Source organism: Triturus cristatus, chromosome 11 (genome assembly GCF_964204655.1).
Source record: "Triturus cristatus chromosome 11, aTriCri1.1, whole genome shotgun sequence".
Classification (NCBI taxonomy): domain Eukaryota; kingdom Metazoa; phylum Chordata; class Amphibia; order Caudata; family Salamandridae; genus Triturus; species Triturus cristatus.
The window spans coordinates 804,039,166-804,058,823 of NC_140594.1; the positions used below are offsets into that span (position 1 = coordinate 804,039,166).

Sequence of the window (19,658 nt, forward strand, 5' to 3'; positions counted from 1 at the left end):
AGTATTTGAGTGATTATTTATTAGTCGTAATATACCGTTTTGCACTAACTTGTACATATTTGCACTAACTTGTACATATTATATTTTAACCATTGTATTTTAACTGTTTTTATCTCTGTGTCTTATGTAACTTTTATGGTTTAACTGGCGAAAGAATGTTATTTGATGCTTTTCTTTCAACACCATCCATTGTGCATGGTTTCTGTGCAGGCAAGCTTAAGTTTTCGGAGCCATGCTTTGCCAAGTGTAGCAGGATGTTGCGCACAACCTAACATTGAAACTTAGTATCCTCCAATGAACAGAAAGAAATTACTGTTATCAAGTGCAAACCTTTAGCATGTGCCGTATCTGAGGAACATTTTTGATCTTTCATATTGGGGAAACAACTTATAGAATGCTCCATTCACAAGACCCTAGTGGATATGTTGAACACTGTTCATGCCACAATGGCTACCACATATCTTAGAGGTTTATCATTAGGATCCCTGACTACTTTTTTACTAGAATAGATTTTGAGACGAGGATAATTTGAACAGCTTTCTTTTGTTTGCTGAATGAAGAGAATATTGACATGCCAATGCTTGTATTGTCACATTCTTGAATACAGCTGTGTAAGTAGTGTGTGAAGAGGGATGAATGGATAGCAGTATAGCAGTAGGGCAGTGGGTTGGGTTGAAGGAAGTGCCTTATTGTGAGTATTCAAAAAATATTTCTGGTGCGTTGTCACGTCCCAGTTACGGGCGCACTGCGAATCCTTTCATATTTCATCAATCATTCTGTGTTTATACTAGTTATCATTATTACTCATTTTAATTCAATCACTTAATGATTCAAATGTAGGCAAGGTGATGTCAAATTCTTTAATGCTCCAGGCATGCCCATCCAGGCTTTTACCAGCAGCTCGGCACATCACTTTATGCAAATCACCAAATTGGGAATCCACCCAATACATTTCGGGCTGAATTGCCCTTTGTCAGGGGTTACTAGAAATGAAACTAAAAACAACCCATCAGTTACCTTAGGCCAGTGCATCCTACCACTTTAACCAGAGCTTGTTGTGCACAAAACGATAATGATTGGTCCCTTATTAACCAACCCCAGTGCAATGAAATACATTCCGGTTTCGTGTTACAGAACCAAAATAGCAACAAAAACAACATTTGTAAAACCACAAACCAATGTGTAACTTTACTAGCCTGCAGTCATGCTTCGCTGTACCACATTCTCTTAACACCCTCCCCTCTGAAACTTAAGCTCCCCTCGCTGATTTACCTCGATTCCGATATTCCCATCTGTGGTGCTGCCCAAATTTGTGAGGATTGGCATTTCTGAAGTGCTGTCGTTGCAAGGAACATAGTTACTATAGAAATAAATAGGAACAGCGATGTTAATGTGTTTAATGTGTGCAATTTTGGTAGATACATTTTTTGACTAATACAGATCTCGTGTGTCGCCACTACCTGATGAACTTTGGCAGAACTAGCTATGCACTGTGTGGGAACATTCACTGTGCTACTCAGTGAGTTGCAATATCCAGTCACATTGATTGTTCACTGCTCACATTTGGTGAGCATGTACTATATGAGGGCTTTACACTCTTGTGTGACTGCATATGTTTCTACCTGAAATGTAATCAGGAAAAACATGATTTAATTACTTTATACACATCCAAGTCCTGCTCACTCATATATTAATTACTTTTCTCTCTCCTCTTTACTAGTGGAGGTGTCATGATCTACTTTGACAGAATTGAAGTGGTAAACTTCTTGAATGCTGGGGCCGGTAAGCAGTTATAAATAACAACTTCCTCTTTTCCCAAAGTGTATCGGTTCGTGTTAGCCCTTGAAAATTTGTCTTGTGGATCAAGTACTTATTTACTTACCAACAATAAGATTTCAAAAAGAAACATTTTACAAAAGCAGTAGTAGATGTACATGTAACAGTGAGTTAATTAGCATAAAATTTAAAATTGTGGCTATGGATTAATTAACACAAATGTTTAAATAGGTTTGGTGAAGTCAAACCCATCTAAAATAATTGCATGTTGGTATCTACTTGAACATACTAGTTTGAAATATACCATTTAACAGCAGTGTGTGTACTAAGGCAGCACAAGGTACAATAGACGATCTTTCAAAACTAATTTGAACCCCTGGAGAGAAGGTATCTGGTTGTATAGTGGCAAAGCGTTCTGGTGAAGAGGGCCTAGAAGGTAAAATTGGCCAGCACAAGGTTGATTGTGAGCATGATTTTTTGTTACGTAGATTTTGCATTCTCAGTAGTTACGTAGTGGGATAAAGATGTCAAGGAGGTAGTTCAGAACCATGCCATTCAGGGCTGAGAATACAGGCTTCATTGGCATGAGGCCCTGGTTTAGTGGAAAGCTAGCCAGCTTGGCTACTTTACGATGTAGGAGTATACCTAAGCAGGCTGTGCAATCTTCTAGTGGCCAGCCTTATTGAGCACTCCAAAAGAGTTTTTGGTGTGGGCCATCAGAAAACTGCTGCAGTAGTCCAACTGCTGAGTACTGTTGAGTGGATGAGAGTTCTGGCTCTATTGGGTGGGTTGGATGCAGATTTGGTAGTGTGCTGTGTTTTATGAAGGGTTTTGTTTTCATGAATGGTTTGAAGAGAGCCACAGATTTTCTGACCCAGAGGCACATTTCACGCCGTTGTTGATGGCGGTATTAAAAAGATGGAGTCAGTTCGGAAAATGGAAGCTGATAAAGAAGGAAATTACGGGATCCCAGTCTTGGAGGAGTTTATCATGATGTAGGGTGTAAAAGCCGGAAAAGCCAAAAATATTTAAGTACTGTTAGCACAAAGATTATACTAGAATACAGATGAGGAGATAATATTCCAGAAGGAGGAGTAATAGAGTGAGAAAAGGAGAGAGCCAAGAATAGAACTTTAGGGGACACATCCTGATGACTTGAGGTCAGGTTACTAAGACTGTGTCTAGACATGTAAGAGGTATGCCATTTGTGAGCTAGGCTTCAGATGCTTTGTGAGTTGAGAGCATAGTAGTGTAGGATGATCAACAGTGTCAAAGGTGGCGGGCAAGACAGGTTGAAGTGATAAAGTTGAGTATTTGTGAAAGCGCAGTTTACTTAGAATGAAAGGTATGGAAACCTTTTTTTAAAATTTTTTAAGGCAAGTAAAACCACTGTACATTTGATGCATGTTGCCTAGGTGTCCTATCTGATGGAATAGTTGAATATGGAGGACATTGGACGCAAGAGGTATAATATGCTAAGGAAAGGAAGAGTCACATGGTGTACAAGATAGATTGGTGGCTTTTATTATTGGAATGGGTTCAGTGAGAGAAACGCCAAACTGAGAGTAGGTGAGTGCGTTTGGGATATAGTGAGTGTGTAGAAGTGTAGAGTTGGAGTTTCGAGCCACTAGATCATCCAACCATTTTATCAATTTATAATGTTATTTCTGAACACTGGTTGCTCTAGCAACCAAAAAACTATCACTTCAGGATTGTTATCCCTTCCTCAGAATGTATCTTTTATTTTCTGCCCACATGTCACTGTGCTTCTATGTCCCTCTGCTGTTTGATATGTATTTTTTACACTTTCTTCCTTAATGTCTTATGAACACCCTTGATTCTGCTTTTCTTCTATCGACCTATACATTTTCCTTCTCACTCTGAGGTTGAATTACTTTGTCTCGCCATTTCACGTTTTATTTCTTCCTCCCTCTTCCAAATGCAGTCGCCTTCTCTGTCTTTTTCTCTCTGGTGGCTTGTCACTCTGACCTTTAACTGACCTCCTTTTGCCATTGATGTACTCCCGTTCTTGCCACCTCTCTTAAGTCTTCTTTCTCTCCTAGGTAAAGAAATGTCCACTTCACTAATTCTAATCTGATTCCAGCCTCTAGATGTAATTTATATTTAACAGTACTTGAATAAATGTAAAATCTTATTTAATCTCTTATTACATTTGTGAAAAGCCTGTGTTAGGACGGAAGACCCTCATTTATATCTTTTCTCTGTTATGAGTTCTGGAAATACCCCCCACCCTTTCTCCCCTGGACCTTCTCACCTTCAGTCCCAATCGAAGTGTCCCACTCTGTTTTTGCTGTTGCTGCTGAAAAGGGCTAGACTTTATGGTATACCTATACTCTACTCCTAAGAGGAAGGTGACTAATGACTCCCCATCAAATTATGGCAGAATAACCATTGGGGGCATCTAACTCCTAGTTCAGGGCCCTAGGCCAGTTTACCTCTACCCCTAGAACATGTGTAGTCAGGTCAGCTTTCTGCAGCCCGGGGAACTCGTTGGCAGTCAAACTAGGCAGTCCTTGTAAGCAGAATCGCGATTTGTACCTAGCACCTCCGAAACCACATGAAGTTACGGAGTACCCACTAAAGCTAAACTCACTCTTTTAAGGTCTGTTCTGGAGACTGCTTTAGCTGTCTGTTGCTTGCCTGCTGTTTCCAATATACATAGAATGAGCTTTGGGTCAGGCCTGTGCTCATGAATGGCTTTGTTGTCTGTCTCACCTCCCTGATCTTGATTCAATGGCTTTCCTCCCTATTTCGATCTTTGACCTAAATGGTCCTGGATGGGACAGGCATTGTTCTGGTTGGGTGAGTTTCATCTCCCACTGCTTAGTTGAGGGGCTCTCCAGACAGGTTTTAGCTGCCTGTAGGTAAAAGCCTATTCTGCCCCCCCACCCCCCACGCTCCTTACTGCTACCTTACCCCTCACTGTAATTTTTTATTGTTATTATTTTTTTTAAGGGTCTGACAGCTGGCATTTTCTGCTGGCCTGCTCTGCATTGCAAATGCTCTTTCTTACACATTTGCTGCTCCTTCCTCGGCCTACTCCTTGTTATTTCATCCAAAGTGCTCCCCCCGCTCGTCCATTGCAGACCCATCTCATCCATTTATTTTCAGAATTCTTTTTTTCATTTAACTTTTTAGAGGAGCCAGCATTTACCGCCAGGCCTCCTCACTTACTGGAAAGCAGAGTCAAATATGTATACTTTTATCAACTGATATATGTGGTCGCGCATCATGCAGTGGGGCATGCGTTGTGAACCTCATGCTTGAACACACTTACCGGATGACACGGCCTGTAACAGCAGCTTTAAAAAAAACTTTTTTTTTAAAAGAACACCATCTCCACTCAACCCCTACCTAACTCCTTTACGCTCCCCTCTTACCACCCTGCAGCTTTTACTTGCCCAGCATTACCGCCTAGCTCTCTGTACTATTGCTCTCTCACTGTTCTGTCACGCCTGTTTCTTCATTTGTGTCCCTTCTTTTCGTTTTAATTGATTATTTTTTTGGGAGAGTCTGTTCGCTGCTATATTTTTAGCCAGGCCACTGCATTTTTAAACGCGTTTTCTCTTACATTTTGTTGTAATTTGTTTACTTATTTCTTTATTAATTTACTCTTTAAAGCGGAGTCTGCCATATTGGACTGGCAATTGGAAAAACAAAAATTAAATGGTGGCTAGATTATGAAAACATCCACACACCTTATGTGTACTAAAGAGCTAACAATTTGATTGCCATTTCAAGAATGGATAGAATGTGTGTCAGAGATAAAACACTACTCCAAGATACCTACCTGTTTTTAGCCACTTGGATTTAGCTTGGTAAATTTTTGGGAGTATGCTCTCAAGAAGGCCTTGTGCAAGGTGTGGAGAATTTAGAATTCTTTCCTCTGGAGTACTTTTAAGGTAGACTTGGTGTGGGCTTTATTTTTTCATTTTCAACAATAGTTTGAATGCCTGGTTTTTACTCTTACTAAATTGATGTTTATTATTGGGAAAACTTGGATAAAATATATTTTTGCAATCCACATGTGTCCTGGTCAGCTTCACCTGATGGTTTGTATTTTGGAGAGGATACCTTTACTAATCTTTACTAACCTCTATTTTGGGTTGGGGAATTGTGTGATTCAGTTAGTATGGTCATTTTCTAACCTTTCTGCATCCATGTTGGAGCTCGTCAAAACAATCAAGATCAATTGATCGTGATCTGGTATACCACTTCACAATCCAGTCCCATAACCACTGTTTTAGATCCATTTAGGGAATAAATTACATTCTAACAGTGATGTGTGTGTGATCTAGGTGTTTTTGAAGTGTCTGGACTGCCAGGTTTGCTTCCTAGGTGTCATAGTCAATAGAAGGTGCTTTGCTGGTTGTGGTCCTACTCAGAAGTGATGAAAATATCCTCTTGATTGTCTGCGTTGCTGTATCTTTTCCCCCTTATAGACCTGAAATTTGTAGTCCTAGAGTAGTTGTAATTTCCTACATTTTTTTTGGCGTGTACTGATTATTTCTGTTTCTGTAACTGTTTGGGATACTTTGTATGATATGATGTGTGTAAATTTTTTGGGAAGGGGATATGGGAATAGTAGTTACATGGTTTCAATTGTCTGGCACTGCTCAATAGAGGACGAGTGTCAGTGTGCTTGAGTTTTATGTCCTTGAAGTTGAGTATCCAGAAGATTATGCAGGTCAAGATTTTTGCAAATTTGTGGCTCTTCATCCCTTACTTCAGTCTCAAAGCTCTGTGTTAGAAAGTGGAAGTCTGTAATATGGGGGGGAATGTGAGGAATGAGAATAATCAGTGTTTCTTAATTATGCGTTCATAGATCACATTTGTTGTGCTAAAGAATTCGGTCTTTGTGATTCTTGTGGAGCATAGGTAGTACATATTCATGTATTTTTTTTATTTCCCTGAAGATTTGTTTTTTTTGTCTCACTCACTGCCTCATAGGTATAGCGAGCCAATATTACTCTTGCCCTCATAGGTGTAACTCTTCCATCAAAATGCCCAGGTGTTGGATCGCATCCATTGACAGTCCAGTGCATTATAGTTTGTTAGCAAGCTCTACTTTATAGTAATAGTTGGCTATTATGAGTTACATAGAATATTTAGACTTTCATGAACCACAGCTAAAAGTAAAAAAGAAAGTGCTTTCATTCATCTCTTTAATATATTAACATACGTACTTTACTTATTGAAAATTAAAGCTTTTTATATTTTTCTGCTGTATATCTTAACATGTTATTTAATCCTATATCTGTGATAAAAGGCCAAAATCACTCTGGTTTTCAAGACTATATACTGTTAATTGAATAAGACTTCACAGACTTTGTCAGTCACATAAAGTTTGGTAAAGTTATTTAATCATGTTTCTTTAAGTTTATACTGAAGTCTTTCTGATATTCTTGCTTTAGGAGGATTACAATGTCGATGAGGAGTTTTCAAATATTTGTTTTCTTCTTTTCCAGAATATTAACTCTGTTAGGGGCTCCATTTGCCTGATTAAGTTGAGGGTCATGTTCTGCTGTGGAATTGGGATCCAATTTGTAGTTGTGGATCCTTGTGTTGTTGGTGCTTGCCAACATTTCATTTTGAACTCTCACCTTCAGCCTCAATAGATATCTCTGACTCTAATTTCCCCACCCTTTATCTCCCACCCTCCATTGGTTAAATATATGTAACTCTGCCTTAATTGTAGGGAACTTACCTGGTTCATTTGGGTTTCAAGCCCTGTTGATTTTGTGCTGCATGTCCATTAGCTCATAAGTGAACATAGTATGATATAACTCTAATATTGATTGGCCAGAAATACGTCAACCTACCATTTAATGTTATTGCAAAAAGGGTCTAAGAGACTGAAGATACGATGTACTAAAAATAGTAAGAGTGAGAAACCTTGGACAGGACAGAATGATGACCCTGAGATGGGTGTGAGGAGCATGCAGAGAAAAAAGTGTTAGTCACCCACAATAAAAGACCTACATTAATAATATCTGAAGGAGTAATGCTCTGAGGAAGAGAGAGAGAGACCTAGTCGAAATGTGTTGTGATGGCACTATGTAGGTCACTTTAATCAAATATATTAATCTTTATTTCCCTCACACTCAACCCCAACAGGTTTACTACCTCTACCTCTTTCCTATAGTACTTTTACTGGCTACCAGGTATTCTTCACCTGTTTGCACCACTTGCTGTCCCCCCCAAGGAGAGGGTGCCCATCTGTGCACCCTCTCCTTGCCTATGAACCATTCTAAATCTGTTTTCACTGTCTTCTTTGATTTTCCTCTCTGTGTGGTATTTGAGACACTCTAAAGTAGCCAAAAGTTGACATGTTGGCGTGTTGTGTGTTTTCTAGAGGCCCACCTTGTTTTCTCTCTAATGTTAGACTAATTGCACGTAACAGCCAATATTTGCTTTGCACATGTTATAAAAGAACATGCTTGTTTTGTGCTTCGCATTCATTTTTCAAATAGGCTGCACATGATTTGCTATTTATGTCTTCTGCCGGGTGACAAGGAAAAGTTCCACTGCCTGAGATGTAGAAAAACTACCTATGTATGCCTGGTATGAGGTCCCCCACTAATCCCAGAGATTTCTATTATAAAAATGTGTTTCTACAGTAAGGGTGTGCGTAAGCACATCTGTCTTTCAACATGCAGGGCTTTTTATTATGTACAATCTATTGATTATGATCACATATTTGACCTGTATATGCCTTTTTATTTGCAGCATAGTTATTACAAAATAGAGCATGATAGTTTCAATAAATATTGTAATCGTTCTTTGTGATTCTTTTCAGTTTGTTGTGGATACGTATGAGTCAGAGAATGAAAGGTGATGGCCTGCTACGGCGATCCCTGAGAGGGTCTAGAGTGTTGTGTTCTGGAAAGACTATTTACTTGTTTGTCTGGAAAAGTTAGGAGAGCAAGTAAGGCACTATTAGCTAGTCTGTATTTTGTCCCATAGTGGTATGGGGACTCGGTTCATACATACTGATGTTCTGTGGTCCCAGACATAGTTCTGTTTCTAAGCAGAATCCCTGCAACAGGCGTTGTACAATACACAACAGTGATCATGTTTAATAATACACTGCTCTGGAGCCTCATGGTGACCCTCACACTTAACAGTGCATTGCCTGCCACGACTTCGTTTTGCTGGAACAGCTTCTTCTAATTTAATATTTATGAATCTCCTATTACCTATTCCATGTATTTGACCTTGTAGTGCTTGGAGGAGTAGTAGAGCCCTGTTGGTGAATACTTGACTTTCAAGACCCCAGGTATGCACCCATCTGGAACAAAGCAATCTGGTAGTCTGACACGAAGGAAAGAATAAACAGAGGGCAGCTTGGGTCCTTTTTCACGACTTCACTTGCACCCTGAATACACCGGGCCCACCTTTCCTTTATCTTCAGGTGAACAGTTCTTTAGCAAGAGTGCAAATGTCAAAAGGAATTGTCTAAAATCGCACTAATCAAATCCGCTTTTGTATGTGTTGCTCAAGGGTTTGATCTTTTGCAACCATATAATTCAATATTTTTATCATTGCAGCCAGTTGCAGACACTTGTGTCCTAGGTTATGAAAGCCCCTTTTTTGATGATGTTTTTCTTTGACACTTCAAGTTACCCTTCAGGCAGATAGCTGCCTGTCAAGCTCTTCCAGTTTCTTATGTTTGATGAATACGCTGTGCACCGTGCCTCCCATTTTCATTCTTCCTGTGTGATCGTTCAGAGTTGTGACCAGCAATCCCACATACAGTAACTGCGATAAAATGCGTACAGTGTTATCGATAAGTGTGTGCCAAATAATTTATAAGCAATTGCCTATAGGTGAAAGACCAACAAAATAGTTACACGAGAATTGGCTTCGAAAGGCATCTGTCCTGCCCTCAAACATATTGTCCCCACCCCGTGACTGCACACCCCGTTTTTGCACTCACAGTTACACTTCCTATACTTTTCTTTTTATACTTCGACCACTTTCTGTCACCTGAAATATAAGGCTTTTTTCCAACTTGGAAAAGTTTTGTGTCATGTTGATTTTGCTTAACCGTACCTGAGCACTTTTTTAGCTCAAAATCCTACCAGACAGCTTGTGGGTATATGAAAGCTTCCCTGGGAATGCGTTCCTCCCATTGCTTACCACTTCCTTTGCGGTTTGTAACTCACATTTTCTGGCTTTCTGTTTGCTGGCTATATTTGTTTCAGGTTGTCCAGCATGTCTTCGTCACTCCTGTGGAGGAATCCTTGTATTTTTTCACCAGTTGTCACTTTCTGCAAACAGGCTTTCAAACCTTGTTCTCATCTTGTCACATTTGCTGCGCATTCAAAGACAGAGGTCAAATGTCAGGCTCTGTTTTTCTAGGGAGGATTTATGTGACAATCTTTTCCGGTGCTGGGATTTTTTTTTCTGTAGTACACACAATTGAAATGCCTGTAAATGAACAGTCCCCATATTTCAGAATTTCTATCAGAATTATGAAAACACATATAAAGCACATTTTTTGGGGGTAAATCAGGAGTGTTGTGGAAACGATGATTTGAATACGATCAAAACAAACCAGTAGACCAGGTGATGCCATTTCCACATGTTATCGCTTGTGCGCTGTATAATTTTATCAGTGAAACTGTATGTGCAAATGTTATTGGCATTCCAATTGAAAATGTAATGTCAGTGCACTACCACACCATGCATACTCAACACTGCGCCACTCCACACTGCCCCACTCCACTCTACACCACTCCCTTCTACAGCACTCTGCTCCACTCTATGCCCCTCCACTCTGCAACAGTCTACTATACGACACTCCACGCTTCTCTATGGTATTTCACACTAGCCCAATCGACTCCACCTTGAGACACTCCAATCCATTTTGACAATCCACACTTTACTCCACTCTACTCCACTTACTGACACTTTACGCTGTGCTAAGCCACTTCACAGCACTTCACTCTATGCCACTCCATGGCCCTCAACTCTACACCCCTCCAAAATACGCCCCTCCTTTCTGACACTACTCCACCCTACGCTGACCTTCTACGTCACTCCACGACACTCTACTCCACTGCATTACACTCCACTCCACGACACAACACTCTACTCCACATTGACACTCTACTTTTTGACACTTTATTCTACTCTATGCCCCTCCACTCTGCTCCACGACACTGCTCCACTCTTCGCCAGTACACCCTTTGCCACTTTATGCCACTCCACTAATTTTAGCCATGCTGAACCGCATCCATGCTTGTGTACAACATGGCTAAAACACATTGGCAATAGCCAATAGCGCTTGCATAGGCAAGAACTTTTGGCTTTGCCAATGCAAGTTTCCCTTAGCGCCCCATTATTCTTCCATTCCTACTCCTTACCACTGTATCGTGAATCCACAGAAAGGGTGGCACATCTTATCTCTAGCCTTCCACGTGTTTTGTTTGCTCATGCAAAAAGTGTGTATGTATATGTATATGTGTGTGTATGTATGTATATGTATGTATGTGTGTATATATATATATATATATATATATATATATATATATATATAGTTTAAATGTTGAACATTGTTTAAAGTGCAGTATAGAATGCTCAATATTCTAAACCTTTTTAATGTATTTATTTGTATGAGACAAAATTTGAAATGATTTTAGATAGTCACGCAATACTTATCTATCTGTCTATCACCTGTCTCCTGGGATGAAGATACTTCATTTTAAACAAGTATTGGCAAAGCCAGTAGGTCGCACCTTACAAGAGATATTGTCTTTGTCAATGTTTTTTAGTCCTGTTGTACAGTAAAATTAACGTGGGGACGGGGCAACATGGACAATGGAGGCAGGGTGGGTGGAGACTGACAACGGAGGGAGAGCAGGTGAGGAGGCAACAGGGACAATACAGACAAAGAGGGCAGGTGGGGGAGCAACAGGCACAACGGAGGAAGGGCGAATGGGGTAACACGAACAGCATAGGTTGGTTGGGATGGATTTGGGTAAGGAGATGGACAACAGAGGGTGTGTGGGATGAGTTGAGAGCAAGCACATAGTCAACGTTGCAGAGGGTGGGAGGGATGTGTTGGGGGGCAAAGAGACAAACCAAAAATGCAGTACTCTTGTAGAGTGCTTAAACACAAAGAAAAAAGTAGAGTCAAAAAATGAGCAGCGTAATAAAGCAACAAATGTGTCCATGCTCCAGGGAAGGGATTAACATATAAAGAGGAAGAAGCCTGTAGCAGCCGACCGATAAACAACCAAATGAGTGACAGTGAAGCTAACAAATGGTGAACTATGGGTGGTCTCTAAGCCCACTGTTAGAAAGCAAAGGTCTTGCAAAAGACTGCACATGCGATGTCTTAGGCAAGACCTAAAAAGGGAACCGGTTTGTACAGGGGCCCAGAATTTTTCTTAGTAGCCAGACGTCGACTTAGCTGAATGCTGGGGGGAGGTGAAGCAAGATTACAATGTTTTGATTCCTCTTCCTGCTTCTTTCTTCCATTACCTTACCCTTCTTCTGTTTACCTCTTTCTTGTAGGTTCTTATTTATGTTTCCTTCCTGTGTCATCACTTTATCTTTCTATTTCTCCTTCATTTTCCCTTTTTTGCCTGTCACCCTTTTTACTGGATGAAAGTCAGATGATGAAAAATAGATCCTGGTCTTCAACATTGAGTGGCGGTGCTCATCAATAGCAACCATGTCTATAAATTAACCACTGTCTTTCTTCTCCTCAGTCTACGATATTGTCAAGAATTTTACTGCAGATTACGACAAAGCCCTGATTTTCAACAAAGTTCACCACGAACTTAATCAGTTCTGCAGCGTACACACCCTTCAAGAGGTCTACATTGAGCTATTCGGTAAGCCAGTTCCGGCATGGGGCTATTGCGTGGCTCTTGTTGCAATTCATGCCCATAAGGTTTCTTTCGTTGTGTTCCAGCGTCTTTCTTTAAATTGATTTCTGGTTATGAATGTAAAAGCATTTATCAGCCACCATCATGTGTATGTGTTTACTTAGCTATGCACCTCATTCATACAGCATGAATTGATGTATATTTTCATCGGTTAGGGTGATCTAAAATTCTGACGGGTTTTGTTTAGATATTTGACTTGAAAACATATAGAGCATTCAACCAGTTCCGTGAGCTCAGAAAACTTGTGTGCGGTCTCGTGATACTTGGGGCTTAGTTCATAATTATTAATATGGTTTAAATTTTCTTTGAATGTATTCATATTTGCTTTTATTTTTTGGCATTTCCTCAGCTTTTTTTCATTTCATGAAAAAGCGAGCTTACAGCCAGCATTTTTTCACATTTAGTGGCCTCAGTGTCATTTTCCTTACTTGGTCGGCTGCTCTTATATAGTGTCTGCTTTTTCCATTTACTGCTTGGCATGGCCGTACTACTGAGTCAATTATTCTGTTCGTTTATGGTACACAAATTTTGAAATGTAATATTTTCTTCTTTAAGTTCTCCATTAATCTATCAAACATCTTTATTCAGTTAAATTAATGACCATAAAAGCACACGTAAAAATATACGTCCACCGTTGAAAAATCTTATCAATAAAACTTAAAAAGGGTTAGCAGCTGCCACTCCATTGGAAAGTAGTAGAGCTGCCCCAGCTGAGATCGTAGCTCTCCCCCCAATTTTCATGAGCCAAGCAGTGTCCAAGGCAGGTGAGGTAAATGCGGGCATGAGATATCAACTTACCAACGTTTGCCAAAGCACTGAAATTAAGGCAACGCATCAACTAGATATTAAAGATATGTTAAATCTAATCCTCGAAGAAATACGAGACATGAAAAATACACAACAAGTAGAGATCGCTGCACTCCACACAAGATTGGGAAAGATGGAAGAGACAATGGCTGGACTCCCGAATAGACTGCAGGAGGTGGAGTCTCGGGTTTCAATGCTAGAGGACCAAGTATCTATTGCTACGGGAGAGGTCAAAGAGGTTAAAAAAAAGACGCTCACTGTTGAAGCTAAGCTGGAGGAACTCAAATTATTCTCGTAGATCGAACCTCAGAATTGTTGGGGTTCCGGAAGGGCTAGAAGGAGCCCAAACAATCCAGTGGGTGAGCTCATTCATTAAAAAGCAAGTCCTGCCAGAACTTGATGGAGATCTCACAATAACAAGAGCTCATCGAGTACCAGCACAACCCTTTCCTAATTCTACATATCCTAGAACAATATTACTTAACTTTGCAAATTATAGAATAAAGGAAAGAATTTTAGCAAAGGCGTTCCAGCAGAGACAGTTTCCAGTAACGGAGACTTGTAAATGTAGAATATTCGCAGACATGACAGCAGCTGCTGCTCGTCTGAGAAAAGAATTTGTTAAAATTCTTCAACTATTTAAAGCGCAAGGCGCCCAAGCTACAATTGCTCACCAATCTAAGCTTAAAGTGCAGGTGAAAGGAAAGTTTTTTCTGTTCTCTGATTTGGAAGAGGCTCAGGCCCTGTTGAAGGAAATCTCGGAAGGTTCTAGTAGATGATGGTAATTGGTAGATGTAATGTAAGAGATCCTGGGTGTGAGGCGGGAGGAAATAAAATAAAAAAATTGCTGTCGTTTACACCCTGTGATTTTTGGATATGCCTGGGATTTAATACGACTGTTGGCTCAAGTAGGGGGTTGAGCATATAGGGTTGCATAACACTTACAGGACACAGGAGGGGGGGGGGAATTAAATCAATATACGAAAAAAAAATATATATATATATATATCTTCAGAATGGGCGGGATCTGGGGATAAGGGCGGGTTCACCCTGGGCGTAACTCCAAGACGCCCATAAGGTTTTTGGGAGGGGTGCAATGTGGGCTGCGTGGCCGCTAGTGGGTTTTCCACAATGCAAAGGGAGGGCAAGTGGTAGGGGTGGGGACTGGGAGGACCTCGGGTCAGTAGGGGGGGGGTGTAAAAGCAAAATAATAATGAGCAGAAGCCTAGCAGAAGTTGAAAAGGTTAAATTAGTTAGGTTATGGAAGGTTAAGGTAGGCAGACGATGGATAGGACATGTTTTTTCAGGTAATTGGTGGAAGGAAGATGGAATTATATAGGAAATGATAAACTTGTGTAGTATATACTCTCTAAATGTTAATGGGATTTTAAATAAACAGAAATATGGGGCCCTTATTAGATGGCTTCCCTCCCTGACACCTCAAGTCTTGTTCTTACAAGAAACACATTTAAAATCAAATTCTCCAAATCTATTTCTTCCTCGTTGGTTTTCGCATGTCTTTTTCGCCTCCGCCGGACTAGCTTGCAGAGGAGTTGCTATATATTTTTGCAAAAATCTTCCTTGGGAATTTGGCCAAATAGCAAGAGATCCTCTGGGTAGATGGATCTGGGTTGAAGCCAGATTAAAGGGCTCTACATTTAATTTTGTGAATTATTATGCCCCTGTAATGGATGACAACGTAGCTTTAATTAAAATAGGGGAAACACTAAGAGGGAGACCGGGGAAAATTATTTGGGGTGGAGATTTCAATTTTATCCAAAACTTAAAAAAGGATACCTCAAATAGGAAAAAAAAAAGAGCTGAAACCCCAAACCAAGAAAGTGCTAGAAGGCTTAATAGCAGAACATGTTTTAATAGATCTTTGGCGCGATGCTAATCCCCTTAAGATGGAATTTACTTGTTATTCCAATAAATACAATACAGCATCCAGAATTGATTTTTTTTATAATAACTAAATCCTTGGGGTATAAGAGTACACAAATATTGACAAACCCTTTCTCGGATCATTCCCTAATAAAAGTGGAGATTAAAATTAATGAAGAGGTGAGATCAAGATCCAAGTGGCAGATGGATCGACTCCTTTTGCAGGACAGTCAGTGGGTGAATAACACAGAGGAATGGATAAAGGAATTTTTTAACAGAAATGAGAACACGGCTGACATTCTCTGTATGGGGGGGGTTCAAGGCTGCCCTAAGGGGCCAAATAATAGCCTACTCGGCCGCCCAAACGAAGCAGAGGAGAGGAAAAATCAATAATCTCCAACAGAATGTTGAAAAGGCAACAAAGGCAGTAAATAATCGGTCTGCAGCGTTAGAGGAGGATAAAAGGCATCTGATTAAAGCTAAATATGAACTAAAATAATTTTTTATTATAGAAGAGATAGCTAGTTCAAGAGCTTACCAGCAACGAGTATATGAAGAAAACCAGTTGATTGGTAAAATGCTTGCTGGCTCTACTAAAACTAAGCAAGAATCGGCAATGATCACTGAAATCATCGACCCCAGAAATAATGGCCTTTTAACCGAAAAAGGAGAGATTGCGCAAACATTCTTGGAACACTACACTAAATTATACGCAACTGAATATCAGGCTGGAGTAGAGCAGATTGATCAATTTTATGAGCAAGTCCAGATACCCAGTCTTACAAGAGAAATGGCAAAGCAGCTTCATATGGATATATCCAAAGATGAAATAGAAAAGGCCATAGGATTAATTCCAGGGGCAAAAGCCTGTGGAGCGGACGGGCTCCCGATTGAGCTGTATAAAACTTTTAAGAAGACACTAACTCCCTTTCTAAAAAAAAAATTTACTTATATTAAACAGGGTGGTAAGGTTCCCAGAACTTTTACGGAGTCTATTTTGATTAGTTTTGTTAAAAAAGGGAAGAATGAAAAAGATGTGAATTCGTATAGACCAATCAGTCTTTTGAATGCAGATTTTAAAATATTAATGAAAATCTGGGCTCAGCGCTTTACACCCATAGCCCAAGTTCTAATTCATCCGGATCAGACTGGGTTTATTTTAGGTAGATCTATGTCCACGAATACCCGGTTTTTAATTCAGACTTTAGACTTCGCCTCTGTAAATAAACTACCCATTTTTATCACAATGGTCGATGCCGAAAAAGCTTTCGACTTAGTGAATTGGGAAGCTCTTTTTATCGGTTTATCTAAGTTTGGGTTCCCTAGCCAAACTATTAAAATGTTAAAGAATATATATCAAGGAGCTCATGCCAAATTGATTATAAATGGTGAATCAATTGGGGAAGTAGAAATAAAACGAGGGACAAGGCAGGGCTGCCCCCTTTCACCTATTTTGTTTACATTTTTTATAGAGCCATTGGCATGTAGAAAAAGAGATAATCTTTTAATTAGAGCTCCCATTGATGGGATGCCAAAAATGAAATTATTTGCAGACGACATAATCTTGTATCTATATCCGGATGAAATGAACTGGAGCGAGGCATTAGCGGAGTTTAGAAGATTTGAACAAATTGGGGGTTATAAAATAAATCAAAATAAAACAGAAATGTTAATATTAAATAGTGACTATAGTTTTCTACCCCCGAATTTAAAACCCCAGGCGATGAAAAGAGACCCAATAAGGTATCTGGGTATTTATGTCTCTAGCCATGTTGATCAACTTTTTAGCTTGAACTACACGACAATGAAATGTAAGATCAAAAGTGTATTGGACAAGTGGTCTATATTACCATTGACTTTGATAGGCCGGGTCGGGCTTTTAAAGATGTCTATTTTACCCTTATTAAATTTCTTATTTATTAACATTCCTCTTAAGATAAACGCAAATTTTTTTAAAGAAATCTATTCAATGTTCAGAGAATTTATATGGAATAACAAGATCTCCAGAGTTAAACTCTCCACACTACAATTAGAAATAGATCAGGGGGGATTGGCTCTACCCAATATCCAAATCTATTATGAGGCTGCCCTACTGGACATAACTGCTCGTCTACTTGATTGTAAAGATTTGATAGAAATTTTTTACTATGAAAAAATGCTTAGTGAGTCTGGAACACAATTATCAGCTTTTCTCAAAACAACCAAACTACCTAAGAAATCCCGCTATAAGACAATACGGGACTTCTCCAAGCGCCTTCTATGCTTCTTTAAACAAACTAACTCTTCTGGCTACATTTTTTTAAATCTTGAAGAAATTAGATCTTTGGGGCTGCAGATGCATTCTCGCCTGTTAACAAAATGGAAGGACAACGGTTTTTTTGAGCTAGGTAGCTTTTTCATAGTCCAAACCTTTATGTCCTGGGAACAGGCTGTAGCCAGATGTGGGAACATGGAGAAACCTGGATTCTTGGAATATTTACAGATCTCGCACCTGATTAAAAAATATGAAATCTGCCCAGACCAGGTAGTAGGGGGACTTGTGAACGCGCTCTATAAGACGAGATTGAAAGGCGTAGGTAATTGGTACTCTCTACTTTTAAAACTTAGGTCAGCTCCTATAGTTGAAACTTTTTTGGGAAAAATCATCCAAGAAACTAATTGCAAGTTCTCCCAGCTAGAGTGGCAGCAGATTGCATTAACGGGTAGTAAAGCATTGAGAGCCGCCAATTTTAAAAGGATGGCCTTCCTTTCAAGGTGGATGGCATATTATACTCCGGCAGTATTAAATAAGCGTCATGCCGGGGTCGATAATAATTGCTTTCGGTGCCAGGCCTTGGGAGAGGGAGACTGGCTATATATCTGTTTTACATGCCCAAAACTTCAGATTTTTTGGAATACATTTTTTTCAGCTATAAGCAATGCAATGGATAAAAATCTTGATCCTGAAACAGAGGTAGTACTGTTTGGGATCTCCAGAGTAAGAGCTGACCTAAATAAAGCAGAAGCAACGGTCGTGGCTATTGGCGCTGTAATAGCACGGTCATTGATTTTACAAAAGTGGAGATCAGAACAGATCCCTACCTACTCAGAATGGTTAATTAAAATGTGGAGGACCAGGAGATATGAAGAAGCATATGCCAAGCGGATTGGGGCAGTAAAAAAATTTACTTTGGTTTGGAAGTTTTTAGATAAGTATCAAGCTATATAGAATTTTTAGTACGGTAGTGGCACAGCACTTTAGCACTAAACACCTTAGCATTCTGCACTTTGGGACAATTTGTATTTTTGCACAATTTATTGTAGATTTGATTAAACAGATCGAAACATGGCGGGAAAGAACGAGGGGATAAAGTAAATGCTTCTCATACTGTGGATTAGAGGCCATCCGATAAATTGTTGCACTTCAGCACATTGCACTTAAGCATATTGCACTTTAAGAAAATTTGTATTTTTGCACAATTTATTCCTGATTTGATGAATAGATTAAAATATGATGGTATTGAGGGGTGTGGGAAAGCAGATATTTTTCATATTATGGACTGCAGGTCAATAGATAAACTTTTATCAATATAAAATTGAAGTCTTATAGAAAGCCCTACAGTCCTGTACACTGCACTTTAGTAGTTCTACACTTTTTTAGATTATTTATATGGTATGTATTTTAGGTATTTTGGCACAATTTACTGTTGAATTGTTGAGAGCCCAATAGTGCTGCACACTGCACCTTAGTAGTTTTATACCTTCTATATCCTCGATTTTAGATTGGCATATCAGGATGTGTTGTTCCAGATGTACACATGTAACAGAAAGAAATTGTAAAATCGTTTAAAAATTGTCTTGCATTCTATTCTGCTCTACTCTGCTCAATAAAAATATTTAACAAAAAAAAAAAACTTAAAAAGTCACTACTAAACAGTTCAAAAGATACAGACAAATATGGTTATGTTATCCAAAGAATCTCAATTGCAGCGTAAACTATTTATATACCTTTAAAAAGGAAATTTGTTATGGTAAAATAACTCATTTGGGTAAAAAGCGAAACTCAGTCATGATCAATTAGCATACATCTTCCTTAATTTTAAAGCAGAAAGAATTAAATGTAAAACCGCATGGCATAAAGCAGGGGAGTTGTAGCGCGGCATAAAGCAGGGGAGTTGTGGCGCTGAATATACTGCAACCCTTCCTTATGTGATCTTTAAGTTAGCATATTTTCTTTTTAAGTATCTCGGACATATATTGAAATGGGTTACAGACACAAAGTATTAAACA

The 19,658-nt window shown here is 39.4% G+C and overlaps 1 protein-coding gene across 2 annotated transcripts in view; it reads left to right on the forward strand.

Moving 5' to 3' along the window:
- LOC146785459 (erlin-2-like) overlaps positions 1–19,658 on the forward strand; it is a 250,152-nt gene that overhangs the window by 78,619 nt on the left and 151,875 nt on the right. For both annotated transcript variants that reach the window (XM_085634516.1, XM_085634517.1), the window contains 2 exons: positions 1,721–1,782; positions 12,519–12,644. In XM_085634516.1, the coding sequence (XP_085490642.1) occupies positions 1,721–1,782; positions 12,519–12,644 (188 nt within the window). The remainder of the gene's footprint in view (positions 1–1,720; positions 1,783–12,518; positions 12,645–19,658) is intronic.